The 25972-nt window shown below is 40.1% G+C and overlaps 1 protein-coding gene and 1 long non-coding RNA gene across 8 annotated transcripts in view; one reads left to right on the plus strand and one right to left on the minus strand.

The window, feature by feature from the left end:
- Nucleotides 1-25972, minus strand: part of RNF38 (ring finger protein 38) — a 118882-nt gene that overhangs the window by 33412 nt on the left and 59498 nt on the right. The window contains exons 1-3 of one of the 7 annotated variants that reach the window (XM_061132587.1): nt 20814-20916; nt 12838-12987; nt 1177-1370 (exon numbers count right to left, since the gene is read on the minus strand). In XM_061132587.1, coding sequence (XP_060988570.1) covers nt 1177-1283 — 107 coding nt within the window. In that variant the 5' untranslated portion in view covers nt 1284-1370; nt 12838-12987; nt 20814-20916. Of the gene's footprint in view, nt 1-1176; nt 1371-12837; nt 12988-15171; nt 15711-20300; nt 20632-20813; nt 20950-25972 lie in introns of those variants that run through there. The other 6 variants (XM_061132588.1, XM_061132586.1, XM_061132590.1 and 3 more) reach the window with 6 other exon arrangements.
- LOC133048804 (uncharacterized) lies at nt 1258-10006 on the plus strand. Its single transcript, XR_009691119.1, has 3 exons — nt 1258-1394; nt 5490-5722; nt 7665-10006. It is a non-coding gene; the product is annotated as an uncharacterized LOC133048804 (long non-coding RNA).

The following is a 25972-nucleotide window of genomic DNA, read 5'->3' on the forward strand; positions in this document are numbered from 1 at the left end:
AGGAAATGTATTCCCTGGAGAAAAAAAAGCAAGAGCCAAGTCCCACATAGAATAGAGGACTGAAAGTTGAACTAAACTTCAGTCACTCCTCATATCACAGGGTCCTCAATTTGAAAGGAAACTTAATTAAGCCACAGCTGCCTTAGAGAATACAGAAGGAATATTTGTGGAGAGAGGTTATTCATTTGTAAGAATGGGATGGATAATAATGGAGTGAAGAAGAGACTGCTCATTCCTAAGACTTCCACTGATGTTGTTCAGTTGCTCAAGTCGTGTCTGACTTTTTGTGACCCCATGAACTGCAGCGCACCAGGCTTCCCTATCCTTCAACATCTCCTGGAACTTGCTCAAACTCATGTCCATTGAGTCCGTGATGCCATCCAACCATCTCATTCTCTGTTGTCCCCTTCTCCTCCTGCCTTCTATATTTCCCAGCATCAGCGTCTTTTTCCAAAGCGTCGGCTCTTTGCATCAGGTGGTCAAAGTATTAGAGCTTCAGCATCTGTCCTTCCAATGAATATTCAGCACTCTTTTCCTTCAGGATTGACTGGTTTGGTCTCCTTGCAGTCCAAGGGTCTTACAATAGTCTTCTCCAGCAACACAGTTCAAAAGCATCAATTCTTCGGTGCTCAGCCTTCTTTATGGTCCAACTCTCACATCCATACATGACTACTGGAAAAACCACAGCCTTGACTAGACAGACTTGTTGACAAAATAATGTCTCTGCTTTTTACTACACTGTCTAGGTTTGTCATAGCTTTTCTTGCAAGGAGCAAGCATCTTTTAATTTCACGGCTGCAGTCATCATCTACAGGGATTTTAAAGTACCATTGTAAATTATAAAATGCATTTTTCGGTAATATGGATTGAAGGTTATTAGCCCACAAAAAGTCTTAAACCTTGAGGTAGTTGAATTCATATATAATGGTATGGATTGATTTTAAGTAAATCACTTGAGCCTCTTATACAATTTCTACATCTGTCAATCCCAAGCTAAACAAATTATCATGATGTAGTGTGGTAGTCTAAACAACTTGTAATGTTGTTTGTGTGTGAGTGTACAGAGATAAAGGTGTTGATATATTTATAAAATGCCTACAGAAAAAAATGGTTTCTGATGTTTAAAAACACTCTACCAGTGACCAAAGATTTAATAAGTAATAATAACCAACTAACCTCCTTCTGTTGCGTGCAGGCGTGTTGCATCGTTCCCCTGAGAAGTGATGCTGGCTTGGTCGAACTGAAGGGGGCTGCCTATTTGATGTCATCTCCCATGGTCGCATTGGTGGAGAGGGAGCTGGTGATGCTGACGTGTAATCGAAGACTGAGTGAGACAGGCGCTGTCTCTTGGGGCTCGGACTGTCTTCACTCTGCCAACAAAACCAACCAACAGGGTAAGACTCTGAAAGGGCTTTTGCATTACTATTTACATGCACAGATGTTTAAGTACGTTTACCTCCAAGCGTAAAGGAGGGAAAAGATACACTATCAACTCAAATTAATTATTTATAAAAGATGTGAGGGGTGGGGTAAGAAAGACAGATCAAATGCAAAGTTAACTCTTTCTTTAAAATCACCATAAAACTAATCAGGTAACAACATACATATATGATAGGGTAATAAGCAATTTGTATTGTACTTGACTGAGCATCCCAGGGGGCTCAGTGGTAAAGAATCCACCTGCCAACGCAGGAGATGCAGGTTCGTTTCCTGGGTTGAGAAGGTCCTCTGGAGAAGGAGATGGCAACTCACCCCAGTGTTCTTGCCTGGGAAATCCCACGGACAGAGGAACCTGGCGAGCCACAGTCCATGAGGTTGCAAAAGAGTTGGACAGAACTTAGTAACTAAACAACAAATGGCACCTGACCACCTCTTTGAAACTCCAATTTTAACTGAAATTCTACTATGCCTTCCCATAGTTACTAGTCACTCTTTTAGGCATTACTGTGCAGCTGAGAGATCCATTTAGGAGAGGGTATAATTTAAGTAGGCCTGTGATTTGATTCTAAACCACACTTGTCTACCTCTTTATTCCCATTGTTTTAAGGCAATTACATTTATTCTTTAAAGCAATTACGTGGACAAAGTAAGATTTACTTAAAACATTAAAAAACAGTCTATTTATTTCATCAGTTCTTAACTAAAATATCATCTAAAGATATCTTGGGGAAAGACATTTCAGGTAGATCATCAGAGTGGTGGATAATTCAAGCTTTCTTGCTCACTAGCTACAAAATTGGTACGGATAACTTATTTGAATTATTAACTCTCCAGGATTCCTCACACAAATCAATCTTCCAATTGAGTTTCACCAAAACTGTCAAAACTGTAAGTTAACAGTCTGATGAGGGCCATGTGTTTTCTAATAAGAGCCTCTCCTGTCTCCAGTTTACTCCTGCAAATTCTATTTGGGTATCAGAGCATTTTGGGGCAGGCAGCTGTGCCATGAGGATGTAGGATCGTAGTTCCCCGACCAGGGATCAAAACCACGCCTCCTGCATCAGACGCGAAGGGGCTTAACCAGGGACCACCAGGAAAGTCCCTAGAGCACTTCTGGTTGGCACCTGCTGTTAGAACAAAAATCATGTTAATATTAGCTAAAGAATACATGAGGCTACATACTACAACATTAGATTTTAAGATATAAAACATATAAAACAATTGACTAAACTGATAGGAATGAAGCAACTGCTTTGGATCATTCTAAATTATATTAAGGAACACTATAATTCAAATTTGCCATTATAGCAAAAATAGGAAGTAGTTTTCTGAACCATATACAAGTTTCTTGTAATTTTCCTCACCATACTAACTTTATTTATTCCTATAGTTTAGTGAAAGTGAAAGTCGCTCAGTCGTGTCCGACTCTTTGCGACCCCATGGACTATATGGAATTCTCCAGACCAGAATACTGGGTGGGTAGCCTTTCCCTTCTCCAAAGGATCTTCCCAATTCAGGGATAGAACCCAGGTGTCCCGCACTGCAGGCAGATTCTTTACCAGCTGAGACACAAACGAGCCTAAGAATACTGGAATGGGTAGCCTATCCCTTCTCCAGAGCATCTTCCCAACCCAGGAATCGAACCGGGGTCTCCTGCGTTCCAAGTGGATTCTTTACCAACTGAGCTATCAGGGAAACCCTATACTTAATGGTGCTATTAAAACTATACTTGTTACCCCTGATTTTAATAAGAAAATCAGCTATGTTTCGATAATCCTAAAAAAAGTGAAAAATAACCAACGAAATTTAGATATTCTGATTAAAACAAAACGACAGAACAACTAAGACTTCACAAACTCAAACATGAACTACACGTGTAAGTGATCGCCAAATTTCGTAAAACAGACTTCATTAATATTGACTTTTTAAAGTACAAAATACTAGTGATGCGTCATCACCAGCTTTCATATGTATAAAAGGTGAAAGCGTCAGCTGCTAAGTCGTGTCAAACTCTGTGTGACCCCATGGACTGTAGCCCCCGGGGCTCCTCTATCCGTGGAATTCTCCAGGCAAGAATACTGGAGTACGCTGCCACTCCCTTCTCCAGGAGATCTTCCCAACCCAGGGATTGAACCTGGGTCTTCTGCATTGCAGGCAGATTCTTTACCATCTGATCCTTCATATGTATAACCTGTACCTCAAAGCTTAATGCAAACCAAGACACGAAACTCTGAATTCTAAAAATCCACTGCCCAAATGGAGCAGAATGTTGTTCAGTTGCGTTCGACTCTTTGTGACCCTATGGACTGCTGCGTGTCAGGGTTCCCTATCCTTCACCATATCCTAGAACTCGCTCAAACTCATGTCCATTGAGTTGGTGATGCCATCCAACATCTCATCCTCTGTCATCCCCTTCTGCTCCTGCCTTCAATCTTTCCCAGCATCAGGGTTTTTCTCATGAGTTGGCTCTTTGCATCAGGTGGCCAGAGTACTGGAGTTTCAGCTTCAGCCATCAGTCCTTCCAATGAATATTCAGGACTGATCTCCTTTAGGATGGACTAGTTTGATCCCCTTGTTCTCCAAGGGACTCCTAAGAGTCTTCTCCAGCACCACAATTCAGTTCAGTTGCTGTTGTGTCCGACTCTTTGCGACCCCACGGACTGCAGCACACCAGGCCTCCCTGTCCATCACCAACTCCCGGAGTTTACTCAAACTCATGTCCATTGAGTCGGTGATGCCATCCAACCATCTCATCCTCTGTCGTCCCCTTCTCCTCCTGCCCTCAATCTTTCCCAGCATCAGGGTCTTTTCAAATGAGTCAGCTCCTCGCATCAGGTAGCCAAAGTATTGGAGTTTCAGCTTCAGCATCAGTCCTTCCAATGAACACCCAGGACTGATCTCCTTTAGGATGGACTGGTTGGATCTCCTTGCAGCCCAAGGGACTCTCAAGAGTCTTCTCCAACACCACAGTTCAAAAGCATCAATTCTTCACCACTCAGCTTTCTTTATAGTCCAACTCTCACATCCATACATGACTACTGGAAAAACCATAGCTCTGACTACATGGACCTCTGTTGGCAAAGTAATGTCTCTGCTTTTTAATATGGTGTCAGTTAGCATATTAGCAGTCAAGGTTAGTAATAGCTTTTCTTCCAAGGAGCAAAGGGTCTTTTAATTTCATGGCTGCAGTCACCATCTGCAGTGATTTTGGAGCCGATGACAACAAAGTTTCTTACTGTTTTCATTGTTTCTCTTATGTATTTACCATGAAGTGATGGGACTGGATGCCATGATCTTAGTTTTTTGAATGTTGAGTTTTAAGCCACCTTTTTCACTCTCCTCTTTCACTTCCATCAAGAGGCTCTTTAGTTCTTCTTTTTTTCCTGCCCTAAGGGTGGCGTCATCTGCATATCTGAGATTATTGATACTGAGGAGAATGGACAGATTCACAAAAATAACCTTAAAAACCTCAGGCTATCAGATTTTCAGTGATGTTCAGGTCGTGCATTAGCATATTCTTATTTTACAACAAAGCTATTACTTTTAAGAATGGAGATGACTGAGAAAATTTCCCATCCCTTCTCTTTCTGTTGTAAAAGGTTCTCAGGGTGTAAGAGACAAAGACTAGGCAATAACGTGGACGCGAGCGAGCTCATTCACTATGGTAATAAGCCTTGCTTTTCCAGTCAAAGTAATAGGAAACCACAAACTGATATTTAGGGACAGGGAATTATTAAAGAGTTTATTACATGCAATGTTGTTTCATATTCCTTATCAATTTGAGTACTCTATGAAACTCTAACTCAGTATTTAGCATCTAATAAAATGCGTAGAGGATTACATCTATCTAACCCCAAATCTCTATAACCAAACATTCTTATTAGAAGTAAAAAAACCCCATAAAAGTATTGCATGGTTTAAAAAAAAAAGCAAATCACAAATTGTTAAATGCTGAATGCCATGGGGGAAAAATACACACAAACACATGTGCATATGTACATATATAAACACACATAAAATATAAATATATATTTATATATCTCAACCAGGAAGTTTTGGAAGATAATGCAAACCTTCTGCAAAGCAGAACCAGGTTCCAAGTTCCAGATTTAAAATGGTGATTTAAATGGGCCTCCGACTTCAGCAACCACTAGTGAGCCCTGAGGACTTCCTTCTCAAAGGAACAAGGGGGCAACTAGAATCAAGAGGTAAAATTTCCAGAAACCTGGTCCCCTCTCCACCTGGACCTTATTTAGGACCACCACTCATCTCAGACTCACAAGTAAGTACAGAATGATTTATGAGTTTCCAGTCCTCTTTTAAACTTCCAGACTTTCTCTATTTGCCTTACATCTTTGACAAAAGACTAAATTTCTCATTCCACATGCAGTGCTAGTGTGAAGGACCCACCTGCCAATGCTTGAGACTCAAGAGACACGGGTTAGATCCCTGGGTGGGGAAGATCCCTGGGAGGAGGGCATGGCAACAACTCCAGTATTCCTGCCTAGAGAATCCCATGGACGGAGGAGACTGGCGGACTACTGTCCACGGGGTCACAAAGAGTCAGACAAGACTGAAGCGACTTGGCATGCAAGCATGCAGAGAAAACACTCAATGAATTCTATGAATTAAAAATAAAAGACATGACGACAGCCATCATTTAGAAGTCTATGAACAATAAATGCTGAAGAGGTTGTGGAGAAAGGGGAACCCTCTTGAACCGCTGGTGAGAATCTAAGTTGATACAGCCACTATGGAGTATACGGTATGGAGGTTCCTTAAAAAACTAAGAGACATGAAAGCGATCAGAAAACCGAAACGCTCACTCTACATAGAGCAACTGATAAAGAATAAACACAGACAGTTCCCTTTTTGTAAATAATAAGCAGGGGGAATGCTGGAAATTAACTTTATACTGGAACCACACAATGTAATTTACAAAATGATCTCTACACATTCTCTCACTTAATTCTCCACAAACAGAAGTCTTGACTTAAACTATATTCAAATTTATGTAAAAGGTGTTTCTATTAGTGAAGATGTACCAAAGACAATTCAGTGATATACTGCCTTTGAACTACACGAGGTATATACAGTCCTGTCTGACATAATTCACACAGAACTTTAATTTTCTAAAGTACAGCTTTGATAGTTCTCAGCTCAAAATGTTTCAGAACAAAATCGAACTTCATAACCACTCTAAAAGTACATCCTCCTGGAATGTTATTTTACTTAAAGATATGGGGGAGGGGGAGGCTTTTACTGTTCTGTTTTCAAAAGTTACTGCAGGAGACATTATAAAAAAAAAAAAAAAATCAAGACTTTGCTTTTGATATGGCCCAAGTTTGTGTGTTTTTTTTTCATAAAAGGCCAAAGAACAGAATGACAAAGAACAGAATGCAATGAGTGCTTACAAAGGGACTCTAGTGGTATAACTAATGCAGTCCCACCATAATGAAGAGGATAAATTACTGTGTGAAAATATTAAATTACTGTATCACTGGCATAACTACTAGGCCAGCAGTGGCTTCCTGAGTTTAGGGAGGCCTGTGTGGCTAACTTCTGAATAATTATTAACAACCTAAGTCCTAGATTTTTCTTAATTTTTAATTACACAAAACACCACTGGTTCACAAACTGATTTATCTTGATGCTGTAAATGTAGTGTGTTCGAATGCTGTATTTACTTCCACAGAAGCTATAAACAAGGATAAATAAAATAATCTGAGGCATAAATATGAAACCAACAAAAACAGAAAAGCTATTAAGAACAACCTGAAATCAAGGGATCTCTCTGAACTATGCACATGGAGTTGTGCAGACAACTGAAGCTCAAATTAGAAATGTTAATTCAGGAATTTTTGGTATACAGATGGATGGTATGTCAAAGAAGTTGCAGGCAGTGAGAAAATTGCTCAAAATATCAATGATTTATATAGTGAAAAAGAGGTCCAGTGCTAAATCCTAAGAAGCTCCAACATTTTTATGTTGAGTAGCTGATGAAAGGAGCATGGAGTGTGAAGGTGAAAGCCAATGGAATGGAGTTTCAAGGAGTCAACTATTAGGTTGATGCAAAAGTAATTGCAGTTTTGCAATGTTGCACTTTTCTGTTTGATATTGAGACACATTCTTAAATAAGTGTGGTTATGTTATACCTCATTTTAATGCATTATTTCTAATTTTTTTGCTAGTAACTTGTAACCTGCTGTTTATATTTATTTCAGACTAGGGAAATTATGTTAGACAAAAAGCAAATTGGAGCGATTTTCTTATTCAAGTTCAAAATGGGTCATAAAGCAGCAGAGACAATGCACAACATCAACACATTTGGCCCAGGAACTGCTAACAAACATCCAGTGCAGTGGTGGTTCAAGTTTTGCAAAGGAGATGCGAGACTTGACGATAACAAGCATAATGGAAGTTGGAAGTTGACAAGGACCAATTGAGAGGATCATTGAAGCTGATCCTCTCACAACTACATGAGAAGTTGCCAAAGAACTCAACATCGACCATTCTACAGTCGTTTGGCATTTGAAGCAAACTGGAAAGCTGAAAAGGCTTGGTAAGTGGGTGGTGCCCCAAGAGCTGATCGAAAAATCAAAAATATCATTTTGAATGCAACAACGAATCATTTCTCATCAGACTGTGATGTGTGACAGAAAGTGGATTTTATACGACCAGCTCAGTGGTTGGACCAAGAAGCTCCAAAGCACTTCCCAAAGCCAAACTTGCACCAAAAAAAGGTCATGGTCAATGTTTGGTGGTCTGCTGCCGCTCTGATCCACTACAGCTTTCTGAATCCTGGTGAAACTGTTACATTTGAGAAGTATGCTCGGCAAATCAGTGAGATGCACTGAAAACTGCAATGCCTACAGACAACACTGGTCAGCAGGACGGGCCCAACTCTTCTCCACAGCATCAGATCGTACATCTCACAAGTGATGCTGCGAAAGCTGAGTGAATCGGGCTGCGAAGCTTTGCCTCACCCACCATGTTCACCCGACTTCTCGGCAACTGACTGCCACTTCCTTCAACCATCTCAACATCTTCTTGCAGGGAAAATGCTTCCACAACCAGCAGGAGGCAGAAAATGCTTTCCAAGAGTCAGTCGAATCCCAAGGCACAAATTTTTATGCTATGGGAATAAACTAACTTATATCTCGTTGGCAAAAATCTGTTGATTGTAATGATTCCTATTTTCATCAATAAAGATGTGTTTGAGCCTAGTTACAATGGTTCAAAATTCATGGTCCGAAACCTCAATTATTTTTTCACCAACTTAATTGAGAGGTCATGTAGAAGGAGGGTTGAAAAACAGCCACTGGATTTAAACAACATGGAACTCAATAACATGGAACTATTTCTTTACAATATGATTTAGTATCATTGTGGCATATTTCCCTTTATGACAATTTTGGGAAAAGTTCCTGTGTTTCCTTTGTTAATTTTCCTTATGAATTTAAGGATAACTGTAAAGTTCTAAAATGAAATTTTTCCTTTATTTTTTGGCTGAAATTTTTATTATGTCTATGAACTTAAGAGAATACACATTTTTACAATAAGTAGTCTTCTCTTTCAGAAACAATGTATTTCTTTATTTGCATAAATTGACAAATTTCAATCACCTAACTGCAGTAAATGTATAGATTGAAGTTGCTATCTAGCTGTATTAAGATGCCTACCTGAGGAGGAAAGGGGACCTCTTACAATATTGGTGGGACTCAAAGTTGGTATAGCCACTATGGAAAACAGTATTGAGTTTCCTCTGAAAACTAAAATTACCATACAATCCAGCAATTCCACTCTGAAGCATACATATATCCAGACAAAATTCTTAATTCAAAATGATACATTCACCCCTATGTTCACAGGAACACTACAGACAATAGCCAAGACATGGAAACAATTTAAATGTCCACTGACAGATACATGAATCAGGAAGATGTGATTTATTTATATATATATATATAAAATTTATAAGTAAAATGGACTACTACTCAGATTAATGATAATAATGCCACTTGCAGTAACATGGGTGCAACTAGAGATTACCATAAAAAGTAAAGTCAGAGAAAGACAAATACCATATGATACCACTTATATGTGGAATCTAAAGTACGACACAAATGAACCTATCTATGAAACAGAAATAGACCCACAGGCATGGAGAACAGACCTGGGGTTGCCAGGGGGGAGCGGGCTGGAGGGTGAGATGGGAGGCTGGGGTTAGCTGATGCAAGCATTTATACACAGAATGGATAAACACGCTCCCACTGGAGAGCACAAAGAACTATATTCACTGTCCCATGATAAGCCGTAATGGAAAAGGATATTAAAAAGTATATGTATGTTAAACACACACACACACACACACACTCCTCAAATCAAGGGCTGTGCCACATCTGAAATTCAAGTTCTCCACAACGCAGCTGACTTTTGAATGAAAGCGTGCAGTCTCCACTCACAATCACCGAGCTGGCTGGGGGTACAGTGACTGCTCACTTCACGTCTGCTGGCTGGGACTGCTCTGCTACGCTGGAAGTGAGCCCGCTGTGTGTACACATACATCCCCTCCCTCTCGGACTTCCCTCCCACCCCCTTCCTCCCATCTCTCCAGGTCATCACAGAGCACAGAGTCGAGCTCCCTGTGCTATACGCAACTGCTAATTTTAAAACTGCAGGGGGCTGATGGCAAACAGATGTGACAGAATTTGGGGGGCGGGGGGGGGCGGTGTGCTACTGAAACTATCATATCTTGATCGTATCGGTTCCACATCTGTATGCTTCTGTCAAAACTCACAGAGCTGTACACAAAAAAGGTGAATTCCACTGTAATTATGCCTTAATTTTAAATTAAAAAATGATAAGCACCTTGATTCTAATTTTAAATACAGGCCTATTTTTACAGAGATGTAAATGTGCTTCTTAAACCTTTTTTGTAAAAAAAAATTCAAAGCAAGAAAAACAAAACCATCATTTTTATAGAAATGTTCAAAAATATTGGTAATAGTTGATTTCTTAAGCTACATGGTAGATTTTTGAATACATATATCTTCATACTTTACAACATGCATATGTGAAATATTTCATAATTTTAAAAATTAAAAAGCACACAAAATTTGAAATATTTTGACTAGAAAAATAAGCAAAAAAAGAGCAGAGTGAAAAAGCAATAAACAAGGATAGTGATGCAAACTCGGTTAAGTAGTGAAGACAAAAGGCAAAAAAGAGATCAAAAATAGGAGGAGCTTTTTGTTCAAAGACTGATGGTTAAAAACAAGGATCCAGGAGAGTGTCAACACTTGCCTTTATCTCTGTGACCATCCTACTTACTCGTCACATATCCAACTCCACGCTTGAAGCACGAAAAGCCAATCATTTCTTTACTCCTAGAGAAGGCTATAGGAGAAATGATGTCCTCACAAAAGAGAATAGTTTCAGCTAAAATATAAAGTACAGGGGGTGTTTTAGGGGAAAAAAATGGGAAGAGGTAAGGTGATTCTGTTTGGAATGGATGGAGTAAAAAGGGAAAGGAAAAGTAGAAAGAGTTGGGAGGGAAAGAACCTGGAGCAAAGCTGCGAGAAAACAATGCATCAAGGCAGTGACTTTCTGAGGAGCAGGATACGGCTGCCCGGGTTCTCCTTCTCATTTGGCAACTCAGTTTTATGATGATGAGAACCATAACTGGAACTAGGACATCATACTCAATTCTGGTATCAGAATTAGTTGAAAGTACCTGACAATATTTCAAAGGGGATGTGAGAAGGATTTACTTTGCTTCATGTGAACAGTGGTAGGGGTAGTAAGTGGACAAAGAAAATCTCCAGTCTCTCGTGGGAGCAAAGTACACTGAGGGCCTGATTTTTAAGTTAGAGCAAAGAAAGGTTTAAGTTAAATTAGGACTACAAAAAAAAAAAAACCTTTCACTTTTCTGCTAACACTCAAGTGGAACTGGCTAACTTTTTGGTTTTATTTTCAAAATATGGGTTTTAATCTACTGCATTTGGCAGCTACTCTTTGAGTTTAGTTAATGTTACCTTAATGCTTAAAGACTCAGAGGAAGTATAGAGAATATAGGAAGTGTCAAATAACTGCTTACTGGTGGCAGTAGTGAAGGTATGAAATCAATTTCTTCCTTAGTTACTACTAAAGATCAAGTTCTTGCAAGCTAATGCTGTATCCAAAACAGCAGTAAATATGTCATGCAATTCAATAAATGATGTCTTTTAACATGCAGTGAACTGTGTTTACAGAAATACCGGTAAGGTGGTATGACAGAGATAAGAAACAGCTGAAGTTGGATTTGAGTCTCTATTCTATCAATAACTAGATATGTAAATTGGGCATCTCAGTGAGATTCTCTGAGGCTATTTCTTCATCTAGAAAACCATCCAGATGAACTTTATTATGATGGCTAAAAACAAAAGGAGACAACACATGCCAAGCAGAGAACCTGACACACAGGATCCACAAGGAATAACAGACTGACAGCCCTGGATCACCTATACACGATCCTCCTCTACGTCAGCTTCTAAATCCTGCCTCTCCAACGCGGCATAAACATTCCCCTTTCAGAAGTGGTCTCAAGTCCCAGCCTACCACTCCCACATGAACAGAAGGCAAGCTGGCTCTATCCGAAAGTCCTAGCTTTGACTAGCAACTCTCACTACCTCAACATGTACAATTACATGTCTCGGCCCACAGCCCTAGTATCCAGAAGCAATTCTGTAACTTAGTCTCCTTTCTGGTAATGATGACTTCCATTACTAAATCTTGACTCTCGGGGAGTAATGGATTTTAAATACAGTAGTCAATGATTTCTGTGAGCACATCCTAGTAATCTTGTTAATAACCTAATGATAGTTTACATCCATTTATACCTTAATTTTTTTTCATTTCATATGTAATGAAATTTTAAATACATTTACCCATAGGTATCAAAAGTCATAGAAGGCAAGTTATCATATTTTCTCTCTGAAATGTGCATCACTATCAAACTCTGTAGTGTGCATTACTATCAAAGCAGTGATGGCTTTAAAAAATATCTTACATACTTCTATTTTTCTTTCTCTATACAATTTCACATATTCTGTAATATCTTCTACTTTTCTACAGAACTTGACCTATTAGGATGCGTGATTAAGACCAAAAGATTAAAAAACAAGAATATTAAGTGGTCAAATAGTAACAGCAGCTCAAGAGAAGACAAACATTCTTCAGAAAAGCTGGCTAATTAAGTTAAAGATGTCCTCTAAGAAGAATACTTATTCCCACAAACAATAGAAAACAAGAAGTAGGAAGATACTAAGAATGTTGGTTCAAGCCTTCCTAGAGACAACCTAGTATGTATCTTGTGACTTTCAGCCCTACGAAGGCAAAGGGTAAATATATAAGAACCTGGAAGAAAGCTTTGAAGTGAGCATCCTCTTGAACGGTAGTGTTCTGATCACTTGGGAGGAGAGGGAACAGGCTCTGAAGTCTCACCCTTTCACAAATCACCTTGTTAGGATGGCCAGGTAGAGGTGCTGAATTGGCCCCGGGAGATATCTGGGAAAAAGAGGGAGAAGAAAAGGATAGTTCATGGCTAGCTGCACCAATGTGGAGAATCATGCCTATGAAGGACAGTCTGGATTTTCTAGGTATTTGATGATTTTGTTAGCAGAGCAAAAGAAATAAAAAATTAATCTTAAACATCAAAACAAACATAAGGAAGACAAAGACTGCCTCTGGCAATGGATCTCTCTTATAAAAACTTTCTCTAAAGGCAAAACAGCACTGCTCAAAAACACAAAGTCCTTCCTATGCTTCCCATGTAGTACCTATCGATATCTTTCCTGCTGGCATTAATTCTGAAATCTTAAAAGACAGGTAAGATTTCATGTCAAGAAAACCAGAAGTAAAAAACACTTAAGTACAGAAAGATTAGTGTCTACCTGGCTATGATTAATTTTTCATTCTTTTTTTTTAGTTAAAACTTCCAAATTATCAGGCAAGGGAAGAGAGACTTTAGTTAACATCTATGGCCAAATTTCTATAGTGATCACAGGTATCAAAAACAAGATTTATATTGTGGAGACCTCAGCTCTATTCAACACAAGCCTAGAAACCTACTTAATGAATAAAGGACAAGATCATAAGCCTCAAAGTAAATGCCTGCATGTTTTAAATGCTTGACTAGACTGTGAGTTAATGCCCTAAACTCATATGTAAATATACTTAATCTGTAGCATTTCTGACCAGACATGATGAGTATCAATCACCATTCCACTGTGCTGTGGAGTGAACTGCCCTTTGGGATTGAGGGTTGTGGACCTGCTTGTCCCTAAAGACCATGTGCTTTAAGGCTGTCTTGTTTTTTCGTTTCATTGCTGCACTCATTCCCTTACATGTTAAGTGTCTATCCTGTAACACGCACTAAACAAAAACAGTCATGATTTTCTACCTTCAAGAAGTATATGCAATAAAAAGAAAAGCAGATCACCATACAGTATAGAAAAGCACCTTTCTGTGGTAATGGTCCATGCTGGTGCTATGGAGAGGTAATTGGTAAGAAACAGTGTTGTCAAGAAACTACAAAATGATCAGCATAACTGGTCAGTAAGGAAGTAGCCAGAGAGGAAGGAACAGACAGAGCATAAAGTGGCATGCTAATTACATGATTAATGCTGCTATAGTAAACTTCTTAGCCCCTCTAGAAATTTTTCTTTCTGGCTTTGCTATGAGCCTCATCAACAGATAACTAGGCCTGTTGCTAAGAAAGTAACTACTTCCAAAGACCTTCCTAGGACTGAAGGCAGTAATTTTAGAACTTATTAGTACTGCTCCACAAAAGGCTGTGGACATGAACTCAAGCTCACCTCTGTACTATAAACATGCATGTGTTAATGTCCTTTACCACTGTGATGAAGTAGGAATGAGTGAATCAAGGAATGTCTACTGACTGCCTCCTATAGGCAAAGAGTTACCTTAGAAAAGAAAACAAGATCCCATGCTCAAGGAGCTTATTCTTGTTAAAAAAAAAAAATAGAGGGAGGAGCCATGGCTTTATCTGAGGGCAGGAGGAAGAAAATAATTTCACAGGAAGAAGTATTTTTCACATTCCTGACTCCATTCAATCTAAGGAGTGTTTTTACCACTTTAAAGTAATTCTCAAAATGGCCTGTTCCTTTATGCAGGCTTCATGTTCTTTCTACAAGTTTATAATCTGCACAATAAGTACATCTGAAGAGTGTTTTAATAAGGTGACATACCATCAACTATCACACTTAAGCAGTCTTACACACCTGAAAAGTGTGAGCAGCACTCTTACAAACTGCTAGTACAAAAGCTGGCTGGGAAAAAATTTCAGTAATACATAAAAAACTGACAAACCCTGGTCCTTGCAGACATAGAGGGAGAGGGGTAAAGGGGACAGAAAAGGAGAGAGAAGGGAAGAGGGAATTCTAAGATGGCCTTCAAGATTCCCACCTCCGCTGTGTACCTCCACCCTGCGTGGTATGTGGGGAGCACTGTAAACATAGTCAATTTCATTCCCCTGATTGGGTTCAATCATGACCTAAGTTATACAAACCCATTCACAGACGTGAAAGGATTTTCAGATATAATTAAGATTTCCAGTGAATTTTAAGTTAATCAAAGGGGAGATTATCTTGGGTAGGCCTGATTTAATCAGAGAAAGCTCTAAAAAGAGAAGTTGAGCACTTCCTTAAGAGATTCTCCTGCCAACCGTACAGACGAAGTTGCTGTGTTCTGAGAAGGCACATGAATGGTAGGCCCCTGAGGGCAGCTAGAAGCTAAAAGCGGTCATCAGTTGATAGTTGATAGCTCGCGAAGATCAAGATCCCCTCAAAGAAAACGTGGGGCCTCAGTCCTATAATCACAAGAACCACATTATAACAACAACAATGAGCTTGGAAGAGGACATTAAGTCTCTAATAAAATCAGAGCCCAGCCAAATAAGACCTTGACAGAGGCTCTAGAGCTAACCCATACCAGGACTTTGATCCAGAAACTGTAAGGTAACAAGATTTGCTTTACGCTACTAAACTTGTGGTAATTTGTTACACAATAGAAAACTCGCACAACAAACATGTACCTAACAGAATAAAAATTGGGTACCATACTCAAGGAAAGTTTCTTCTCCAGAATTCTAGAGAAAAATTCTGTATTAATTTGATTATGAAAGACATAAAACTTTAAAAAAAAAAACCTAAGCAATACAGCAGTTTTTAAAACCTCAATTTGGTAATAGTAAATTTCATGCCAGGAATCAAACTGGCCTTTCTCATCTTTACATGCTACAAGTTAGGGTTAACCAGCTTGCTTGCTTAAAGTGAAACATAAATACCAGAGCCATAATTTGAAGCCAAGTGTATCTGGTTCTAAGATTCAGACTCAACCCACTAAACCACCTTTTAATTGCAGAATTTTAAAAGTAACATTCTTCTTTGTAATCTATCTAGTTGGATTAGTAACTAGCAACTATTCCACAATGCCTATTTACTTAAAACTATTTTAAGTACTTAAAAATAAATGTTTCCTTGGAAATTGTTTCTGACTTCTGCTACTTCCCTAACTCTCTCTCAGTTAAAATTAGTCAGGTTATACAGTATCTGAAAACCAATACAGCTCTATTTTCCCCTAACATACCAACTGCTGAGCATTACAAAGACATGGTACTTCTCTTGGGATGCAACTGTAGTTTAGAAGTCCTGCCATGAAACAACCCTGAGATGGGAGCCTGCAACTCCACACACTTCTCATTTTTAATGTTACATATAACAATATGACTAGTTCATCCAGCATAACTCTTTCCTGTTTATAAGACTGAAATTATAGAAAACACTTTAACCTTTTTAAGAAACAATACATTACTACTTTAAGGTCATCTCCTATTTAATGTGGCCTTTCCCCGGCCTGGTAGCCACACTACCAACAACTTAACCTCAGTGTTTGAGAGTGTGCTATTATTATCATCACTGTGGTAAACTGCAGTAGTTATTGTGTTAAAAATAACACAGGACTTAGGTCCACATAGTCCCAGAATCAGCTTCCTCCAAAATCACTAAAAAAAAAAGAAAAAAGAAAAAAAACACGCTACCATGGATGTTTATGTTGGTTGTGCTAGAAGCTTACTATGTATGACTCCTTTAAAACTAACAAAATCCTGTATGGCATTTTTTTAAAATTGGAGGATAACTGCTTTACAATATGTGTTGGCTTCTGCCCATACAACAATGTGAATCAGCCATAGGCAAAAATCACTTCCGATGACAGCTTCCTTCTTTGTTCATTTACATCTTTCTCATAAAAGTAGAGAATATACAAGTGTATGATAACCTCTAGGCCAGTATTAAATAATGTGTACCTTCCACAAAATAAATTGCTCAAAAGGCCAAACAGTCTTCTCCAAAATGGTAACAATACTCTCCAGGAAAGAAAAAAAAAAAAAAACTGTCCACTGTTACAAGTTGCATACCAACTGTTCTAAGGCAGTAAAATCACAGGCTAACAGGAAAAAGGAAAGAACAAAAGATGATGAGTTAGGTGCTTGGTTGTTGACTCCAACAAGTCCCTTACTCCCTTTGGTCAAAGTCTGGGTACCTAAAAAATGAAGAGGTCAGATCCAAATTATACAAAAATCCAAATATTCTCACTGCTTCCACGATGGCAAATGTTAATCTCCTGGAAAGTAATCAGGGAGATTTTATTAACAACAGTTCAAATCATTGATCTGTTATCTGATAAATTCTCAGGTTATATTTCAAAATACGAGAAAAGTCATGCATAAATATGTTCATCACATCAAAGCAACAATTTCAAAGGGAACTAGAAGTAACCTAAACATTTAACAAGTGTTTGTTAAGTCAGTTTATGGTATGTGTAATTATGCAGTTTTTAAACCATTTAAGAACTGGTACTACTTACCTGAGAAGGATCATTACTTTCCAGTACTGGGATACTTTAAAAAAAAAATAAATTATTATTCCCATTCATGAGTTAGAGCAACAACAAATTGGATCCATGTCTTTGGGGGAGCAGAGCAAAATCAGGGTTGGTGAAAATAGCTGAAAGGCTCCACCCTTTTCTCTCACCCCTTAGTCACACAAATTAATGGGGAGGGGTGACGAAGGTGCAACTAAGGGAGTCTCTAACCACTAAATGCACTGAACTGGTGAACATAAACGTTAGGAAAAATAAGAGTTACACATTCTACCGTTAAGTTTTTCTCTTGTTCACTTTCACAATCCAGGATCTGCCAGCATAAGGATTATTCTCTCCTTAAGGAAGTGCTTCTAAACCATTTTACTTAAGCTGCTAACCTCAAAGTTGTTGTTGCTTTGTAAATTGCTCTAAACCATCTCTTCAAGATTTATTTCTAAGAATTATATGGATTTGGAAAATACCTAAACCAGGAACACTCCCAATCAATAAAAAACTTACACACACAAACATTTGAAAAAATGAACTGTGACTGAGCTCTTCATAAATCTTACTAAATAAAAATAATAATTCAAATATTTATTGCCTATCTATCATATGCTAGATACTATGAAAACAAAAATAAATATTTCTTGCCCTCAAAGAGATTCAGTCTAGTGAGGGGCAAATTCAATAGAAATAAATGAGGGTAACAGGGTCCCCTAACTTAGAGAAGGAAAAGTGTTCAGATCCTTTAAAAAGGAACATGAAATGACATTAGAGCTGGAGGAAAGACAAGACTCTGTATATGGCCCCTCTGTCTACTTGCTCCAATTTCTTCCTTGTTTATCATTATAGAGTTCAAGCATTTGCCGGATCTCCAAATAGACAATATGATGTTAAGAATTTCACATTTGCTGAACAAATGAACTAGACTACAACTATAGAGTTCAAATGTGTGTTTACAATCCCTATACTCTGTCCAGAGAATAAATAAAGCAAGGTATGATTTAACCAAGACAACATGAAAATGGATGTCTGATATATGCGGTTAGTAGAAAAACAACTAGAAAACTAGTAAGTAGACCTAGACACTACACAACAATCACAGGCCTAATTAAGAGCTACCTTACCAGCAAAATGAATTACAAAATGGTGGTGGCTTAAACAAACCTGGGGCAGCATAGACAGAAAGAGATGGAACAGACTGGAAGTAGAAGGCAAAGATCAATCATCTTCCCATACTGATCAATGATATTTCAGAGACTTTTATCTGAGGATTTCTCACTCATACTTCTCACTCTCCTCCTCGCAGGGAAAAAGTAAAAAATGAGCACAAATAAAAACAGGCTAGTGATGTAACTAAAAGCCTCATCCAAAGCAGTTGGCAGAGACACAATAGGCCTACACTGCACATTATGATGCTAAGATATTCAAGTGTGTCTGACTCTGTCCATCCACTCTTCCTCAACAATCAGGTCACCTCAGTACAGAAAATCCTCAATGCTTATTCAAATTAATAACCTCCAACTTAGTTTAGCTATAAAAATAGGGTGAGTATATGAAATTCAAGAAGTATAGGAATTAATAACTTCCAACTTAGTTTAGCTATAAAAATAGGGTGAGTATATGAAATTCAACAAGTATAGGAACACACTACGTTTCAGAGTCACAGAAGGTATCAGAAGTGGAGGGACCACAGAGATCATTTAAATCCACCTCGTATTTTACAGATAAGAACCTGAGGCCCACACGGCTAATCTGCGGCAAAATTTATTCAGCTACAGCCTCTAAAGGCCACGAAGTCTTTCAGAAACAAGCCTTAAAGAAAACTATAGATATCAACTTAAAATTGAACCCCTATAATTAACAGATTCAAGGCTCAATAGGTCTTCAAAAAGTGAAATATATTACACGAATACTTTTAAGAGCGAGCAAGAGCTGGATACAATTTCTACTTAAAATTCCATTTAATCTTTTTATTACAAGTACATGCCTGCTGCAATGCAAATGATCTGATCCCTACATTTGGTCTTGTATTGTTACTTCTGTAGGAAGCCCCAAATTTCTTCCTAATGGAAGACAAAAACAATTTTAACTTGATCCCAACTGTCTCTAGATCGTCATTAAGTTTTGATTTCTTAAAAACTGAGGGAATGGATTAAAAAACAAAAGTTAAGCCTAGTTACCAAGGCTGGGAGCTATTTAAAGGAATTCTGCGGTAACTGTGTTAACAACAGTACCTGCAATCAAGGCCAAACAGGATCCAAAAAGTCTTGCAATTTTAAGGTAATAAACGATTGTGAATGAGTTGCATACACTTAAATCTTCGTGTGTTAAGTGCGCCTCGTAAGAAAACAGAAACGGCAATTAAAGATTACATTTTGTTTCTATTTACGGTGGAAGATTAACACACCCAACTTAATACATCATTTTCACAGCACAAATAAAAAAGCAAGGTCTTACAAGTCCTACACACGCAAATAAAAACTTTATTCTCTTTATCCATCAATAATTTGAAAAACTCTCGGCTCAAAACCAACCTCTTTCATTCTACAGCCCTGAATGGAAGACCTTCCATCCCCTAGAACAAAACACAGCCTGTTCAGAAACCCGCGGCTGCAGAAGGACGCGACGGAGGACCCTTCGGACCGGGTTCTGCGTTCTCCTGAGTGACATCATTTCACCTGCGCCTGGGCAAACAGGGAGGCAGCAAAAGAGCCAGGCCATCCACCAGACGGCGGCGGGCTGGCGCGCCCTCGGGCTGTGCCCGCACCTCCTCGTCGCGGCCGGGGGAACAAAGAGCGCCGGGCGGCCCGGCCGCGCCCCGCTGAACGCTAGGCAACCACATCTCTAGCGCGGCCCCTCAGGCTCCTAACCGCCCGCGGCTCGGTCCGTCCCGCCCTCTTGCGGGAACCAACGGCTGCGGCAGCCAGTACCTGCGAGGGGAGGCTCCGCCCTGCGGGGCTACTCCCGCAGCTCCTCGCTGGGCCGCCGCCTCCTATTGTGACCGCTCGCCCAGCCAGCGGCCAGCTCGCCAGATCTTCCGTTCCCGGGCCTTCTCAACCCTGGAACCCGAACTCCGACCCAGGCGCTGTCACGGCGCTTCCTTCCTCCCGGCACCATCACACGGGCCGCGCCACAAAACTACGGCTGCACGCCCAGACCTAACAGAGTCGGCTAACGCCTCGGGGGCTCCATCCTCTCCGCCCCCGCGCCCTAACCGCCCGGGCCGCCTCACGGCCCCGCACCGCTGCACGAGGGGCCCCGCCCCGCCGCGCCCCGCCCCGGTGCTCGAAGACAGGACTCGCCGCGCGCCGGCGCACTACGCTCCACTGCGCGCGCAGGCGACGCCCCCCGGCGCTAGGCCGCAAGATGCGCGAGCACGCGGCCCTCCCACTCTCGGCCCCGGGTCGCCCACCTGCCCACTCCGACCCCTCGCAGGAACGAACCTAGCGAGACCAGGGTGCAGGACCGCCAGACGCTCCGCCCCTCTCCCCCTCGGCTGGTCTCGGCGCGCGGAGACCCTTTTGTTTCCACCCGCGGGGAGGGGGCGGGGCGGGGCGGGCTGCGCGCGTCCCGGTGCGCGACTCGGACTAGTTCCGGCAACAGAGCCGTCGCGCAGCGCCCATGCGCAGCCCCGCCCCGTCCCGCCCCGTCCCGCCCTCCGCGCACAGAAAGGCCGCCGCCACGCGCGGCAGCGGGCGGGCCGAGCCTCCCAATTCGTACACATCTCTGCCAGTGTTGTTGCAAGTGCGTGCCTAGCGCCTCCAAAACTTAGCCATCAAACAGTACCTGACTTCATTCAGATTCCAAATACAGTATATGTATCCATGTGGCCTAAATGTTCAGAATTTTTATTGATGTAGAGGCAGGTGATTTGTCCGAGTGTCTTTGTCCAATGTATCTCTGGAGAGGTTGATTCAACCCTAATTTGTCCTACTGTAAGGCTCAATTAAACCTGACATTTATATTGTGCTGAGAACAGGAAACGAGACAGGTACGGAGACAGAAGCTGGCATGGTGGCTGTCCTGATAATCACATTCAAGAACTAAAAGAGGATGTAACATCTTCCATAAAGCGCAGTAAATACAAGGACAAAATAGTTTAAGTGATATCGAAGGAAAGAAGGAGGTCAAGGGGACATCATCCAAGAAGTAGGTTTTAAGTAGATAGGAATTATATGTCTTCAAGGATGGCGACCATATTTCAGGCCAATCATCAAAAAACCCAGGTTCTAGTTCTTTCGGCATTGCTCAAACCAGTCTCCAGCGTGCTCTTGGCCAAAGCTGCTTCCGATAGAAAATTAGGGAACCAGACTAAAATGATGTTCCAGGATCCTCTGAACCTCTATGTATGAATAACACAATATGGTAATTATTTGAATACATTTGTCTCCCGTGTCAAACTCAGAGATCAGACTGTTTTGACTATAACCCTAAAGTCCAAACCTACAGCGTGAAACACAACAGCAGGTGCTTAGCAACTGCTGAGTTCAAAGTTCCAGCAATCACATCACAGGCTTTTACAACTCCTAACAAAGAGAAGCTAAAATGAGATAACGGGCCCCCATGAACACGTCCCCTCCCCCAGCCCCACACCCCCATTATGTAGCCCTGTTATCTAGCCACTCCTCCCCCTCAAAGCCCTCTCTGCCAGTCTTCCAAAGCAAGCCAATTTGGAGATGATTACATCCAAACTTTTAAGGTCCCCGCCTCTCATTTCATTGTACAGACGCATAAATCCCAACCACACCTTTAGGTGCATCCAATGTAATCCACTTCTAACCTCTGTCTCCTGCTGTGGATTCACTTGGCATTACAGATCTTCCAATAGAATTTGTCATACAAGCTTCCTTGCACAATACAGACCACCCTGAAACAGCTTTTCTTGTTTAACTGTAAACAGGTATGTAATGAAGAGGGCCAAGTACAGAAAAAAAAAAAAAAAAAAAAGTGGGGGGGTGTGGGAAACAGGGAGGGAAATTACCATTTGGAAGTTATCCAATTGTAAGGTAAGAGTCAGGTTCCTCAAGTGTTGAATCTCAGTGGCAACAACCTATTACAGTCCTCTAGGGTTCCTAATCTTTAAACTTCTATGCATTTCCCCTGGCCTTCAGCCAACCCTTTATCAGGCAAACTCTTCAAAACCCTTCTTAAATGGTTAAGATCTTACTTAACTGGGTTGTGAGGACTTGACCTAAGAAGTCTGGCCACTGGTAAACAATGCTTCCACACCTCAAGGTTGAATAGTTTGAAATTTGTACTGCAATTATTTTTCTAACTGATTTTCTAAACCAGAAAATCTGGTACCCTGCTAACAAACACCCAATGAGTGGGTTAAGTTTTAAGGTGGGCCACTGACCACCTAGTGTGGTGGGGAGTAAATTATACTGGAGCAGTTGGTCATCCCTAGTCAACCTAAAACTTGACTTGGAGTCTGTACAAAAACGTCGGGAACCTTGCTGCAGAGGTGTCCAATGGATCTTTCTGCAATGATAGAAAAGTTCAACATCTCCAGCAGCATCCAAAAGGTAGCTATTATCTACATACACATGGCTACTGAGTGAGCACTTGAAATGGGGCTAGTGCAACTAATGAATTAACCAGGATTGTATAAACAGCCACACGTGGCTAGGGAACACTACAGCACTTGCGGGAAAAGTAGTTGCTTGTAGTAAGTGCTTTTTGAGAATTCTGACTCCAAGACTGCCCTTTAAAATTGGTTTTTAAAAAAATTAGTTTTCATGACAGAAGTGAAAACCTTAAATAACTACTAAAAACTTCTTCCTGGGGTATCTAGGTCATTTAAGTCCCCTCAACTTCTAAAATAAAAATATATCAATATATGTTGCTTACCAAAGAGGAAAATATTGCAGTTACTTCAAATGTGTGTGGTCATTGGCCTACTCTGGTGTCCTAACATTCTAGTACATGGAAATAACTGCTTAGATTTTTTTATTGGGCTTTCCCTTGTGGCTCAGCTAGTAAAGAATCCACCTGCCATGCAGAGATCGCTCTAGGTTAGGAAGATCCCCTGGAAAAGGGAAAGGCTACCCACTCCAGTATTCTGGCCTGGAGAATTCCATGGACTGTACAGTCCATGGGGTCACAAAGAGTAGGACACGACTGAGTGACTTTCACTTTCACGTTGATCTCGAGATGAATTAGGTGGTACTGATATCTTTATAATATTAAATCTTCAAACTGTAAGTAAGATGCATCATTTACTTAACTGAGCTGTTAATTTTTTCAATAATGCTTCACAGTTTTCTGAAGAGATCTTGCACAATTGTTCTTGGGTTTATTCTAAGTTTTATACATAATTATTAATTCTAATAGTTTTCTTAACTTTTTTGTGTTTCCTACACATATAATCCCATTGGCACAAAATAACCATTCAATTTCTATCTTTCCAATGTGTTTTCCTCTTATCTTGTCTTACTGCACTGGCTAGGACTCCAGGTAAAATGCTAAATAGATACAGTGAGAGCATGCATTTTTGTCTTATTTCAAAACTGGAAGGCTTCCAACATTTCACCTTTAAGTATGATGTTGGCGGTAGGTTTACTGTAGATCCCTCTAGCAAATCAAGGGAGTTTTGTTTTATTTTAAATTTGTTAAAAGTTTACCATAAAATGGATATTTAATTTTATCAAAATTTTCTGTATCTATTAGATAATCATAGAATTTCTGTTGCTGGGTGAATTACATTGCTTTTTGGAGGTTAAACCAATTTTACATTCCTATAAAACCATATCATATTGTGCTACTCTTTTTTCAAACATTGTTGGATTTGGTTTGCTAATATTTTGCTTACAGTCTTTACATCTGTGTTCTTAAGTGAGATTAGCTGTTACTTTCCGTCCTTGTAACATCCTTATCAAGTCTTGTCACAGATATTATGCTAGCCTCAGAAAATGAATCCTGGAGTATTCTTTTTCTGTTCTCTACAAGAGTTTCTGTAAGATTGGTGATGTGCCTTCTTTAAATGTTTGGAAGAATTTGCTCATTAGTCAATTGAACTTGGAAATTACGTTTCTTTAGTAATTATGAATTTCTCATCAGATTTTCTGCCTTTTTCTTAACTCTTTTGTCTTTTGGCCACCCTGCAGCATTCAGGATCTTAGTTCTTCAACCAGGGATCCAATCTGTGATTCCTGCATTGGAAGTGCAGAATCTTAACCACTGGACCACCAGGAAGTCCCTTTTCCTTATTCTAACAAAAGAAAACCACTATAATCTTAGAACATATATAAGGAAGATCTCATTCTGAAACTCATAGGCAACAAGAGAAAAAAATAGATAAATTTGGATTACTTCAAAATAAAAACATCAGTGCAACAGAGTGAAAAGGGAACCTATGGAATAGGAGAAAATATTTTCAGGTCATGTCTGATAAGAGATTAATATCCAGAATATATAAACAACTATAGGTGGTGCTAGTGGTAAAGAACCTGCTGCCAATGCAGGAGACATAACAGAAGTAGGTTTGATCCCTGGGTTGGGAAGATCCCCTGGAGGAGGGCATGGCAACCCACTCCAGAGTTCTCGCCTGGAGAATCCCATGGACAGAGGAGCCTGGCAGGCTTCAGTCCATAGGGTTGCAGAGTTGGACATGACTGAAGCAATTTAGCACACAAGCACGCACACATAAAGAACTACAACCAAGCAAAAGCCAAAACCTGATTATAAAATGGGCAGAGGACTGAAACAGACATTTCTCCAAAGATGTTCAAATGTCTGATAAGCACATGAAAATATGTTCAACATCACTAGTCAGGAGGAAAATGCAAATCAAAACCACAATGAGATACTACCTCACACTCATTAGGAGGCTACTATTAAACAAAAAAACAGAAACAGAAAAAAAAAGTGTTGACAAGGATGTGGACAAACTGGAATCCTTGTACACTCTTGGCGGGAATGTAAAATGGTGCAGTCACTTCAGGAAACACAATAGTGGTTGGCCAAAACATTAAAAATAGGGGGAAAAAAATTCAGCAATTCCACTTCTAGGCATATACCCAAAAGAGCTGAAAGCAGAGTCTAAAGGAGGCATCTGCAGACCTAGGGTCCTAGCAGCATTATTCACAACAGCCACAACGTGCAAGTAACCCGTGACCATCCATGGACGAATAAACAAAATGTGTCACACATACAGTGGGATGTTATGTAGCCTCTAAAAGGAAGGAAGTTCTGAAGCATGCTACAACATGGATGAATGTCGACAACACTATGCTAAGTCAGTCACAAAAAGACAACTATTACATGACTTCACTTATATTAGGGACACAGAGCACTCAAATGAAGAGACAAACTAGAAGAGGGATTGCCAGAGCTTGGGAGGAGAAGAGTAAGCTATTGTGTAATGAATATAGTTTTCGTTTTGCAACTTAAAAGAGTTCTAGAGACTGGCTGCACAATGTGAATGGACGTAATACTGCTGAGCTGTAAACCTAAATGAATGGTTAAGAAGGTATATTTTGTGTTGCAGATTTTACAATAATTTTAAAAAATTCTTATCACAGCAGCAAAAGGGATACTGTAAAAGAATATATAATGTCATTCCTTTGCTTAAAACCTTCCAAAGGCTTCCCATATAGACAGA

This window comes from Dama dama, chromosome 29 (genome assembly GCF_033118175.1).
Source record: "Dama dama isolate Ldn47 chromosome 29, ASM3311817v1, whole genome shotgun sequence".
In the NCBI taxonomy this organism is placed as follows: Eukaryota; Metazoa; Chordata; class Mammalia; order Artiodactyla; family Cervidae; genus Dama; species Dama dama.